This window comes from Podarcis erhardii (assembly GCF_964252035.2).
Source record: "Podarcis erhardii genome assembly, chromosome: 15".
Taxonomy (NCBI): Eukaryota; Metazoa; Chordata; class Lepidosauria; order Squamata; family Lacertidae; genus Podarcis; species Podarcis erhardii.
In genome coordinates, this window is record NC_138505.1 from 31,672,799 (window position 1) to 31,686,262 (window position 13,464).

At 44.0% G+C, this 13,464-nt stretch overlaps 1 protein-coding gene and 1 pseudogene across 2 annotated transcripts in view; both read left to right on the forward strand.

Moving 5' to 3' along the window:
- The first annotated feature begins 6,641 nt into the window (after positions 1 to 6,641).
- ZDHHC8 (zDHHC palmitoyltransferase 8) overlaps positions 6,642 to 13,464 on the forward strand; it is a 137,121-nt gene continuing 130,298 nt past the window's right edge. Inside the window, exon 1 of the mRNA XM_081842771.1 lies at positions 6,642 to 6,781. Coding sequence (XP_081698897.1) covers positions 6,678 to 6,781 — 104 coding nt within the window. The 5' untranslated portion in view covers positions 6,642 to 6,677. The remainder of the gene's footprint in view (positions 6,782 to 13,464) is intronic.
- The window catches only part of LOC309330899 (serine/threonine-protein phosphatase 2A activator pseudogene), a 51,027-nt pseudogene continuing 44,205 nt past the window's right edge, over positions 6,643 to 13,464 (forward strand). Inside the window, exon 1 of the transcript XR_014161615.1 lies at positions 6,643 to 6,781. The product of XR_014161615.1 is annotated as a serine/threonine-protein phosphatase 2A activator pseudogene (transcript). The remainder of the gene's footprint in view (positions 6,782 to 13,464) is intronic.

The window sequence follows — 13,464 nt, forward strand, 5'->3', positions numbered from 1 at the left end:
TTGGAGCGCCTTTTGGATGTTAAAACGTATTTCACATTTTTGTTTTTTATAGCAGAGAGGAAGGAAGGTGTGCTTGTGTGTGTTAGTGTGTTAACTTACTACGCAGAAGGAAGAGTTTTGTGAGCCTCCAGTGTAAAATCTGGAGGTTTCCAGTGTTGAACCAAGACTAGATTTTTTTTGGGGGGGGGGTTACATTGTCTATTCATACTCACATGTTATGCTTTTATGGAAGAGAATGTTTCAAAAATGAACCGAAGCCATACAGCAGAACTTTATAAACAATATTTCAACTTCTCTATACATAATAAATATACTAAAGTGAGGTGTTATAATTTAATTCTCTCTTTTTAAAATTGGGAGGTGAATTGGAGTCTGGTTGCTGCCATTGTAAGCTATGAACTCTTTCTAGGTTGAATTGTGTCATTCACAAACTTTGTGTGTAAAAGGATATCTTTATAGAGGTGCTATGTGAACTTCTGGGAAGCATATGTTGATAGCAAGGCTCCTAAAACTAATTTACACTGCCTTGGGAAATGTCTGCAGAACTGCTTAATTCCATGAACAAAACTCTGAATGGGGTTATTACTATTTTTAAAAAGGTTACTCAGCAATTTAACATATATAAACAAACAAATGCATTGAAACTGACATAAAAGAAAAACAAATCTAAGTCCCTTTAAGAAAAAAAAGGCGGGATCAAAACATTCCACCTTGGTTTACGAACTTGATCCGTTCCAGAAGCCCATTCTTAAACCAAAGCGTTGTTAAACCAAGGTGTGCTTTCCCATAGCAGCACGGGACTCAATTTACACTTAGCAGGAAGTGAAACGTTCTGCTTCCAAGGCAAAGTTCACAAACCAAAACACCTACTTCCGGGTTTGCAGCGTTCTTAAACCAAGTTGTTCATAAACCAAGCTGTTCTTAAACCAAGGTACCACTGTAGCTAAAGCATTTGCAAAATAAAAAATTTGCCTGGCACCTAAAGCTATGTAATGATGGCATCAGGGGAGAGCTTTCCACAAGCAGGGAGCCACCCCTGAAAATGAGTGTTCTCATGTTGCCACCCTCTGGACCCCCCCCCCCCAAGGAGGGAACACACAGAAGGGCCTTGGGTGTGGGTCAGTTCAACTAAGGAGAGGTGGTCCGTGAGATATTGGGGCCCTGAGACATAAGGTTTTAAAGGGGAAAACCATCACATTGAATTTGGCCAGGAAACTAATTGGCCAGTACAGTCGGGCCAGGACTTGTGTTGTGTGACTTGAGTGCTTTGAATAGTACTGACTTAAGAAGAAACCTAAATGGCACCGGGGAAATAAATGTAAAATGTTTCAAGAACATTGATTCATAATTAAATAAGCATTGAGGGCTGCAGCAGTAATTAAGCTGTAAATGCTCTGTATTCTGCAGAAAGTGGGCCTTGCCCAACACTCATTTTGTGCAGGTGAGATAATTACTTTGAAACTTTAATTATCAGATGTGAATTGCCTGGCCTTTTAGAAAACAAGGACACATTCATCCTTAAAGATTGGGATAATTAAACGGAATATTTTTAAATGTCATTTTTTCAATTTTACAACAATAATACAAATTCAATAAAACCAACCCATTGGGTGAACTCCCCCCCCCCCCCGCCCGATGGTTTCTTAAGTTTAATATTTGCTACTGCATATTCTAATTATTCCCTTTTCTTCCCCCTTTAAAATTCCCCGTTCATTTGTCTCTTAACTGCTTGTTCTATTTTAATCGTGCTAATGTTTTCGGTTATTCACAATAGTTTTTCAAATAGTCCACACGTTTTCCCTTTCCTTTCTTAAATGTAATACCTTTTGGAGAGTTTTCTGCCGCTTTTGGGGGCTGAAAAATACCCTTTGGGTCAAGGGATGAGAAGCCTGTGACTTCTGCTAGCACCTCTCATCCACTTTAGCCAGTGTGACCAAGGGTCAGAGATCTTGGGAGTTGCGACTCAGCAACAATATCTGGAAGGCAACAGCTTCCCTTTCCTTTAGTCATGCAAAAGTGGTCAGGGATCAATGTGACTTGGCAGTGGAAAGGGTCAATAAGCTTGTTTCACAGTACTTGCTTTGCAAGAGAGAGTCCCCGAGTCAGTCGCTGGCATCCTCTCGTCTTTTTTAAAAAATGTAGCAAGTGACGGGAAACTGATGGGGGCCCCAACATCTAGAATCATAGAACTATCGAGTCAAAACATACACTGTCATGTGATAAGACAACAATCCCATGACTGCAATCACGGAGCAGGAATTCTAACATCCTCCCCTGATCCATGATCTGTGTTGCAGTCAACATTGTAACTGCAACAACTATACAGATGTCATACACACAGTATACCCCTGTATCACCCATTCCACCCTTGGAACTACCTGCAACTGGATTGGCCTTGGGCCTTACTGTCTTGCACTTCTGACTAGTCTTGGCATCATAACCCTTCTGACTATCAGGAAGTCTCACACCTGGCTTTGTTGGGACTCTAACCCCAGCCCTGTTCCTCTCTGAGGAATCAGTGTTGGCACACACGGCCTTTGGACGTGGTCCAGCTTCCTTCTCCAAGGAAACAGTGCCTATCCTTACAGCCTTTGGACCTGGTTTCCTGTCCTTCGAGGACAAACCCTGTACCCCTTTCAAGACTCCGGGTTCCAAGACCTGTGTCGAGCCACTAACCACAGCTAAATCTGCAACAGCTGTGTTAGCAAACTCCTGAGCATACCTGGTGAGCATTTCACCCTTCGTAGCTCCTCCTCACCTGCGCACCTGGCGCATCTCCTCCACTGTATTAGTGGAACTCAACTCAGAGCACCTGCTGTTTATAACAGTAACAGATTTAGTATCTAAGTCTTCAGCAATGGGGTAGCCTAGGAAAATACCCTGATTTCCCTCCCATTCTGTATTGCACTCAACATCCCTAGTGAGTAAAATCATCTCGGTATTAGGCCTTAGGGATGCGGGTGGGGCTGTGGGTTAAACCACAGAGCCTAGGACTTGCCAATCAGAAGGTCGGTGGTTCAAATCCCTGCGACGGGGTGAGCTCCCGTTGCTTGGTCCCTGCTCCTGCCTACCTAGCAGTTCAAAAGCAAGTAGATAAATAGGGACCACTCCGGCGGGAAGGTAAATGGCATTTCCGTGCGCTGCTCTGGTTTGCCAGAAGCGGCTTAGTCATGCTGGCCACATGACCCGGAAGCTGTACACCGGCTCCCTCGGCCAAGAAAGCGAGATGAGCGCAGCAACCCCAGAGTTGGTCACGACTGGACCTAATGGTCAGGGGTCCCTTTACCTTTACCTTTATGAGGCCTTAGTACTCCGTACAAGCCTTGCCCCAGGAAGAATCTATGCTCCCTGCCTCGTGACATCTCAACCCACATGTCAGACCCATCCATTGGCATCCTGGCTTTTTCCAGGTTTATTATCTTGTCACAGTTCCCATCAGAAACTCCGTCTGAATCCAGGGAAATGCCTTGCAAACTATGTTTGCCAAGTGTATCGCTCTGTGACTTTGGAACCCACATGTCAGATCCAATCATTGGCATCTTGGCTTTTTCTGGGTTCGCCTTGTCACTGTCATCATCACCAATAGGGCGCCATATTGCCTCCTCCTTTTGCTTTGTCCTGAGCACTGGTACACCAGACCATCTTCGTGTCAGACATCAGCAATCTGGAAGACCCATGCACACATCCTGCATGAAAAGAATGGTTATCAGACATAACATCACTTGCCTCTCCAATCTTCCCACCATCCCCTGTGTTAACATCACGACATAGTAAGAACAAGCCATTTATAATGTCGCTTTCGTTCCTCTGGATGGTCCCACTCTGTTGCCATAGACAGAACAGCCATGCTGCATCAGCTGGGCTTTTTGACCTGGAATGAAAAACACGTTAGGCATCACAACGTTACAGCCTTTCAGTTCCACAGTCCAGGTGCTATGCACCTCCAAGTAATTTCCACTCGATGGTGGATCGGATCCATCTTCCACAAAGGTGTGCCTCTGCCTTTATAGCAGCTATAAAAAAGCACAGGTTAGATAGATGATGGGTTAGACTCATAGAGCCATTTAAATTAATCAATCAAAGTTAGTAGTATCTGCTACCAGGTATCACATTTGCAGTGTGCTCAGCTGCCCTGTAAGCAAAGTAAAAATTAAAAAGGAAGGGGGACTGTACTCTGTTCAGTAGCTCAAATTTCAGTGGCACACTGGACACCACTAAATTTTGGTGCCCCCAGCCTTTCTTGCTACAATGTTGTGGCGCCCCCTTCTGGGCTATCCTAAAACCACCTCTGGTAGGATAAGTATATCACTAAATGGCTCTTACTTTAGCATTACTTTGGATAGTACCACCCAAAAAGGTTTTTTTTTTAAGAAGGAGAATGGGATAGAAGATCCAGGAACTGGCAGTCAATTTCCTCCAGTGTTGCTCTCCTAGTACTCATCAGAAAGCAGGATGGAAGGGAAGCTAGAGTTAGCTGGCTTAGTTAGCTCTGGTTCCACTTACCACCACCAACCACCACTGTGTGCAGCCACCTAAAAAGGCAGGTTCATATACCACCACGTAGTTCAGTATGACGGAGTCAGTCAGTAAATCGGTAGTAGTAGTAGTAGTTTGGATTTGATATCCCGCCTTTCACTCCCTTTAAGGAGTCTCAAAGCGGCTAACAATCTCCTTTCCCTTCCTCCCCCACAACAAACACTCTGTGAGGTGAGTGGGGCTGAGAGACTTCAGAGAAGTGTGACTGGCCCAAGGTCACCCAGCACCTGCATGTGGAGGAGCGGAGACGCGAACCCGGTTCCCCAGATTACGAGACTACCGCTCTTAACCACTACACCACACTGGCTTGTACTGATCAAGCTGTATGTCCAGGAAGCTGCAGCAGCTGCTCACCGCCAAGCAAAAGACGATGTACAGTGTGACTTTTGGTGAACGAGTTCTGCAAATCTCACAATAACAGAACCTAAGGCCATGCAGTGAAGCTGAATGTTGGAAGATGGAGGAGACAAAAAGAAGTGACAGCACATAGTTAAACTACGGAACCCGCTCTTCAAGCAGGCAATGATGGTTACCAACTTGGATGGCCTTGAAAGAGGATTAGGCAAATTCATGGAGGACAAAGTTATCCGTAGGGCAATACCGCTGGGCAATACCTGGTTTTCAACATTGTGACATATCACCAGCTAAACATTGCAATATACTGATATATCACGATGTCTGAAAGAAGGATGGAGCTACACAGAGGCATTGGCTGGCTTCACGGTTTTCCCCGCATCGTGATTTTTGCCGGCAGAGTTCACAGCGGCTGCTGGAATCGAGAAGCGTCTCTGGCTTCAAGGGGTTTTCCACACATTGTGATTTTTGCATAGTGTGAACGCACATCATGATTCACAGGGCAGCATTAGGCAAGATCTCACCAGAACCTGGAAGCTACCACTGCAGCCACTTCTTGTTTCAGGGGCAGAGGCAGCCACAGTGGCACCAGAGAAGTGGCGGCATCCAGCAAGATCTTGCAAGAGCCCTGCAAGATCTTACTGAAACCCAGAAGCTGCCACCTGGTGGATTCTGCCGCCTGAGGCAGCTGCCTCATAGACAGGCCAGCCCTGTTGGCTATATTCTACCTCCACCATCGGAGGCGGTATATACTAGCTGTTGGGAACTGCAAGGGCTGAAGAGACTGTTGTCCTCAGGTCTTGCATGTGGGCTTTCAGGAAGCATCCAAGGCGCACCTGTGACAGCAGGATGACAGGCCTTTGGCTTGACCCAACACAAGGCTGCTCTGGGGCGGGACCTCAAAGCCATAAACAAACTGTTGGTTATTATTCCTAGGAAGGAAAAACCCCTGGCGCAGCCCAAGCCCTGATTCCAACAACTTCTTCTGCATTGCAAGGTGACCTCCAAAACTTGAAGATCACCCCCTCCACTAACAAAATAAACACATTTTAAAGGAGGCAATTCTTGCATTCCCTTCCCACCGGGGTCCATTTTCCGCGGCGAGCTCTCCAGGCGCGATTCTGCTGCGCGCACGCAGGAGACGCCGCCAGCTTGAAAGCGCGCTGCTCTGCTACCGCAAGCCTGAAAGCATCTCTCCATTTCTTTTTTAAGCTGGCGGGAGGGACCCTCCGTGGCGGGCGGAGGCCTTAAAGCCCCGCCAGGTAGCTAGGGACCAAATGCCGCTCCTTTGAGGGCAGGGAGGCGAGGGACTGCCTTTCCTCGGCGGCGCTTTCCGGGCCCCTTTAGCGCCTCTCTCCCGGCGCGCGGGCGGGCGGGCGCGCGTCCTCCCTCTCCAATTGCGCGCTCCGCAGTTCTACCTTAAGGGGCTCGTTGACATCAGCCGAGTGGGCAGGCCTGTTGTGTGGGTGGGATTTCCTGTGCTGGAGAGGTCAGCTGTTCCCAATCCCTCTTTTTCTCTCCCTCCCTCCCCCTCTTTTCTGTCTCATTCCCTCTTTTTTTTCTTCCTCCCTACCCCCTTTCCCCCCTCCCCTGCCTCGTCTCCGCATCGCCAGGGCTTCACCTCGCTCGCTCGCTCGCTCTTTCTCCTTCTCTCTCTCTCTCTCGTGTGTGTCTCTCTCTTTCTCTCTCCCCCCGACCCCCTCTCCCTCTCCCTCTTTTCTCGGGCGACTCGCTGGTGCCTCTCGGACTCTTTGGGATTTGATACCTAGTGATGTGTAACTTACAGGATGCCCAGTAGCATTGGAAAGAGATTTAAACCTACGAAATACATCCCGGTCTCCACAGCAGCAGCCTTATTAGTGGGATCTACTACTTTGTTCTTCGTCTTCACGTAAGTTGGAAAGGAGAATGCCGACGAGACGAGCTCCGCGGGTTTCTATCAGGAAGCGGGGAGTGCAGAGGGGGGGGGATACAAATAAGGCCTGGTTTGTGGTGCCGGCTAGGTACCTTTCGGGGACTGGGTTGCTATGGAGGAGGCAGGAGAGTTGCTTTGATCCATTGGAGAGGCCCCTGCGTTGGTGGTGATGCTTTCGAGGTGCCCAGATCTCTTCCCCCCCCCCCTTGGGGGTGGCGATTGCGGCGGCCGTGGCGTTGGGTGGGGTGGCGGGGGACGCTTCCTACTTTGCAGAGATTTTCCTGGTTATTTGATTCACATCCTCTCGCTCCAGCAGCCTTTAAAAAAAAAAGATCCTCGACTCATAAGGAACCACCATTTCATGGCAAATCAGCCCTATCAGACTTTTGCGGCTGCTTGTCTGTGTACATTGGAGGCGCCAATTAAATGCTGTCTTCTTTTTCTGTCTCCCTCCCTCTCCCCCCCCCCCCGCGCTCTGCTCCTGTGCGCAAAAGGGGAGGGAAAAAAGGAGGGGGGAGTTGATGTATGTTTTGAGTGAGCATCATCCTGAGAAGTGCAAAAAGCGCTTCTTTTTTTTTTTGCTGCAATTAGCCAACCCAAATCAAGCCTCTTGTTTTTTTATATATATAGGCAGATTCAGCTCGCCAGCCTTGTCTCTCCTTAAGCTGGCTGTGTGGAGCGAAAGAGAGAATTGGCCTCTGGGGCTTTTTTGCAGCAAATGTCTTGTTGGTTTGGGGAGGATGGTGAAGGCTGCCTGGAGAAAATCCTTCGGAGGCAGCACCATTGAGCTTCTGGTTGTGCTGGAAACTCAAGTATTTAATGTGCACATCTTAATGGGGTTCATTCCCTCATTTAAAAGGAAAGGGGGAGAGATTTAAAAGCATTTGCCTTCATACACCCCCCCAAATGCTTTAGCCTGGAGGTTTCCAGTAGCTTTCTTTTAGTTTTCTCCTCATTTTAAATTTTGCATGCAAAGCAGGGGGTTGTTAAAGTAATTGCAATTACTTGCCTTTTAAAGGAAACCTCTATATAACTTTCATTCCAGCATAGATATAGTTTGTGCTCTGAACTGTTTGTTGGGTCTTCTAGCTCTCTGAATGGTAAAAGAATCCAAATGTTTATTGAGATGATTAGGAAAAAAATACACATTATTCTCTGCTGATTAGCTGTTAGCATGCGGTCTTATTTTCACTGGATCTGAGCTCAAGGGAAGGTATTTATGAGGATGTAGTATCAAATGTAGGTCTAGCTTGGCTGCAAAAATGCACTGTACGTGTGTTAACACCCAACAAGGGTTCATGTCCTTGGAGTCATTGTTGTACCTTGATGGTAAAATGGGATGTTTGCATAAGAGATCAACGTCGGTTGTGTTGCCCTAATCAAATGGTTCCGGGGTTGTTGCTTTAGTGTGTTTGTATCTGGGACAAATTGTATTATTTTTTTTTTGCTTTGAATGGCACATTGATTGAAAAACTGGCTATACTTCCTGAATGAGACATAGACATGGCTGGTGGTTAAAAACTTGCTTTCTTTCCTCTTCTCTTCTCCTGACTCTTCCCCCTCACCCAGCCCCACCTATTTTGCAGACTTGACCCCTTTCTAATTATAGGCAGGGCATCCAAGCTTACCATGGCACAAGACATTGGAAAAGTTGACATGTTGTAGGTGTAGGTCTGATTTTCGAAGAGAGTATTCCTAGGCTACCTGAAAGAATTCTGTTTACCATATGAGCTTGCCCGTTTGGTAGGTTCTGCTTCCAGGGCTCTACTAGCGTTCCCCAACTTTGTGCTCCTCCAGATGTTTTGGGATATAGCTCCCATCAGCCCCAATCGGCATGGCTAGTGATCAAGGTTGATGGGCACCAATATCTGGGGGACACCAGAGCAGGGGAAGATGCCGCTGCCTTAAGGAGTGCTCAGTGGATAAAGGGCCTTTTTAGTGGCTGCACCTCGGTTGTGAAATGCTCTACCCAAAGCCAGCTGGCTGCGGTGGACCCTAGTGTCTTTTCAACATGTGGTGAAGATGTGTTGAAAAGACACTAGACACCTCCTTGGCTTTGAATGGTTATCTTGGTGTTTTGCTATTTATTTATTTTTTTCTTTATTGTTGGTGCTTGCTTTAATTAGTATTTCAGATTTAATGAGCTTTAAAAAATTATACATATGGTAATCGCTCTGGAAGCTTTGGCTGGAAGCCAGCGTAGAAAAAACAGTTTAGCTAAATAGAAACAAACAAACAGATATTTTCTGGAAGAGGAGTCGCCGTGATTCAGAAAACCTTGGTCTAAGAGCGATATTGAAACTGAGTAAAAAACTATTGGGAGCAATAGTGACCTATGGCGAGAGCCCTCCAAATCCCAGGTGGCCATTTGTGTGGTGCATGATCCAAAAGCAGTGTTGAACCAGAAATTTTTGAGCCGTGACTGTTTGGTCTAGGGACTTGATTTTCACTTTGAACATGTAGTTCAAATTAGCCATGCTGCATTATTTAATATTTGTCTCTATTTGCCATTTGTGATATAGGAGGGCAGGAATGAAGCCATAAAGGGCCCTATGGGATATCAGTGATATTCCAGTCCTATCCTTGTTTGTTCAGCTTTCATGCAAAAACCACAACAGGACACCTAAGTCTCTAGTTCCTTCACTTGCAGAAATATAAGGAGAAATATGCAGGAGGTAGTCCAACCATTCACCAACAAGAAGGAAACTTGTATCTGCTTTCCAGTGTTCTGGGCAGTCAGTACAAAGGCAGTGGGATAATTTAACCACTACAAAACTCTTATTTTAAAATTCTGTTTGATTTATTTTGTTTAAAACAAAACTAGGGATCCTATTCAACTGTCTGCAGTTTTTGGTTCTGATTCTGAATGTTGTGGCTCAATTTCCCTATTCCTTAGATCAGGCATAGGCAAACTGGGCCCTCCAAATGTTTTGGGACTACAACTCCCATGATCCCTAGCTAACAGGACCAGTGGTCAGGGATGATGGGAACTGTAGTCCCAAAGCATCTGAATGTCCCAGTTTGCCCTTAGACCCTCTCGTTACAACATTTTGACTATGGACGATGAAGGCTAAATGGATCTATCATTTTTTTATTTACCATTGCTAGGTGATTGCAGGCAATGCTTATTTGTCCCAGGCAAGTGGCTATTTGCAAGCCAAAATCAATGAACTTGTGGAAACTCAGTGAGGCAGGTTAAGAGGCTGTGACTGACTCCAAGGTCACCCAGTGAGCTTCATGACATAGTGGGGATTGGGACCCTGTTCTCCCAGGTCCTAGTCTGACACTTTAACCACTACACTGTGCAGCCTTCCCAGATTACTTCTGCAATGGGGCAGCTATATAAATGAAGTAGGTAAATAAATATGGGGAAAGCAAAATGTCATTTAGAAGAGGATCTGAAATATTTTCCTTGAAGCTTGTTTTATTCTAGATCATTTTATTTGATGTTTTAATGTGCTGTAAACTGCTTTGATTTCCCCCCCTTTAAAGTATAAAGTGGTAGAGAAATTAAATTATTATTATTATTATTATTATTATTATTATTGTCTTGGCAACATTTTTTTACCATTGAATTATTATTATTATTAATAAATAATAATTATTTTAATAATAATAATAATAATAATAATAATAATAATTTTTTATAAATAATAATTATTTTTAATAATAATAATAATAATAATTCAATGGTAAAAAAATGTTGCCTAGACATTCCATTGTAACTTCCACTGTAAGGTTTAAGGCGCCATTTGGCAGCTAGCTTATATATCTGATGGCTATATCTGATGCATGGATGGTAATAATAATAATAATAATAATAATAATATTTATTTATTTATACATACATACATACATACATACATACATATATACCCCGCCCATCTGGCTGGGTTTCCCCAGCCATTCTGGGCGGCTCCCAACAGAATATTAAAAACACAATAAAACATTAAGAACTTCCCTAAACACGGCTACCTTCAGATGTCTTCTAAAAGTCAGATAGTTGTTTATTTCCTTGACATCTGATGGGAGGGCGTTCCACAGGGCGGGCGCCACTACCAAGAAGGCCCTCTGTCTGGTTCCCTGTAACCTCACTTCTCGCAGCGAGGGAACTGCCAGAAGGCCCTTGGCACTGGACCTCAGTGTCCGGGCTGAACGATGGGGGTGGAGGCGCTCCTTCAGGTCTACTGGGCCGAGGCTGTTTAGGGCTTTAAAGGTCAGCATGAACACTTTGAACTGTGCTCGGAAACATACTGGGAGCCAATGCAATAGTGGTTTAGACAAATTAATGGAGGATAAGGCCTGAGTGGCACTGTTGGAGGCAGTATTCCTCATCTCTGAATGCCAACTGTTGAGAATTGCAATTTGGGAGATTACTAACCACAGTTGTAAAAAAAATCTTTCCAAAAAAAAAAGGTCAATAAGTTTTCCATCCGGATTTTTCACTGTTTGAAATATGGCAACCCTTTGTAAAACAACAGCACCTGCACTTTGAAGCTCCTTGCCTATTGACATCTGGAAGGTGCCTTCACTGTACAGTACTTCTTTTGATACCTGCTTGAAACATTTTCTTTTTGGCAAGACCATGCAGACATATAGATGTTGGCATTTTTAATGTTTTTAAAAAACCCAAACCTGTTAATTTTCATTATCCCTAGTTGTTTTAAACGTGTTTTTAATCTATAATTTTAATATCTCTTGTAAACTGCTTAGAGCAGTGGTTCACAGTTGGAGTTCCAGGGACCATGGCCTCATTCACGTAACAAAAACTACCGTAGAAATATCAATTTTTTTCAAAAGTAGGGAGTCCATGGCTTAGCTTTTGAAAAACAGGGGGTCTGCAGCACTTAGCTTTGAGGTTTTACAGTGGTACCTCGGGTTACATACGCTTCAGGTTACAGGCTCCGCTAACCCAGAAATATTACCTCGGGTTAAGAACTTTGCTTCAGGATAAGAACAAAAATCTTGCTCCGGCGGCGCGGCGGCAGCGGGAGGCCCCATTAGCTAAAGTGGTGCTTCAGGTTAAAAACAGTTTCAGGTTTGGAATGAAGCTATGTGGTTTTAGCAGAAATGTTATAAAGGATTAAGTAAAAATGGATTGGTAATTAGTGAAAGAGGAGAATGTAAAATTATAGTATATCAAGATAAATTTTTAGGATAAAAACAAAGATGGAAAGAATTTGCTGAAATATCTAATTGAACTAGAATACAAAAAAGGGCGGTGTGAGGAGGTCAAGGAAATAAGCAAAGGAAAGAAAGTTATGTAAAGGTTGGATTTGTGTTTTTTTTCCTCTTTTTGTTTTTGTGCTTTGTTTAACTTTTTCTACTTTTCTTTCTGTAACCTTCAAAACTTTAATAAAATCTATTATAAAAAATAAATTTTAAAAAAACCCAGTTTCGGGTTAAGAACAGATCTCCAGAACGAATTAAGTACTTAACCCGAGGTACCACTGTACTACAATTAAGTGGTGTATACATTTTGTTAAATAAATGCACGCACGCACACACACACACCTGCCTTTATTGATCCAATCAGGGCTTTTATTGGGGTACCCTGCAGGTTAATGCATCAGCACACAGGCGCAGTCTCTCTCTCTCTCTCTCTCTCTCTCTCTCTCTCTCTCTCTCTCTCTCTCAGTGTAGGAGGGTTTGTGTGAAGAGAGTATGCTTGTTGAGTTATACAGAGCAACTATTTATTTCATAAAATTGATATACCACTTGATTGTTTTTTTGAAAAAACAACCCAAGTGGTTTGCAAAAAGAATAAAACAATACAACGATGAGTAAAAACCATTAAAACACCCAGAAAAATTAAAACCAACAATATGCTTTAAAAAAACGCATCAGCATTCTAGATACCTAGGTAGGCTCATCTAAACAAAAATGTTTTTACCAGGCACTGAAAAAGACTACGGTGAAGGTGCCTGCCTGATATCAATAGGCAAGGAGTTCCAAAGTGTGAATGCTATTGCAGCGAAACATTGATTTCTTACAGATGCGGAACGGGTATTATGTGGCACCTTCAATACTGCTGGTTCTGCAGAATGAAGCGGTCGAGAGGGTATATATTTGGTTAAGGTGATCTCGCAGGTGTACTCAGATGCCACTGTTGTACATACAGGCAGTCTGCTCGCTGAATGTTACATGCAGATAAATTTATGAGTGCAAAACATTTACAGCCTGAACTTGAATATAATGTGTGAACACCCCTATTGTGTCTCTGCATCATGTTAACTTGTGTTCAGTATTGTGGGCCCAATTTTGTGGAACTCAACTCCCTTCTAGTTGAAGTCTAGACAGTTGAACTTCAAAGCCAGCCAAAGCCCTCGCCTTCATTTTTTACTACAGCAGGCTTTTAAATTCATTTCTGATTGTTTTGTTTTAAACAGTTCTAAGGTACTGAGTCTTCTGTCCAACTCCTGGAGATGGTTGTAAATTAAGCAGTGTATAAATGTTTGAAATAAATAAAGTGATTTTATATATGTTTTTTTTCTTTTTAAAGAAAGGCTCAGAGACCAGGTTTCATACACCTGGCTGAGCACTTGGTAGCGGGTCAAAGTCTTCCATTTATTTTCCTCTGTCTTGACAACTAAGCAATCTCTAGGCAACCTTAGATGTATTCTTGCAGATCTCCAAGCCCCACACACGCCTCAGAGGCG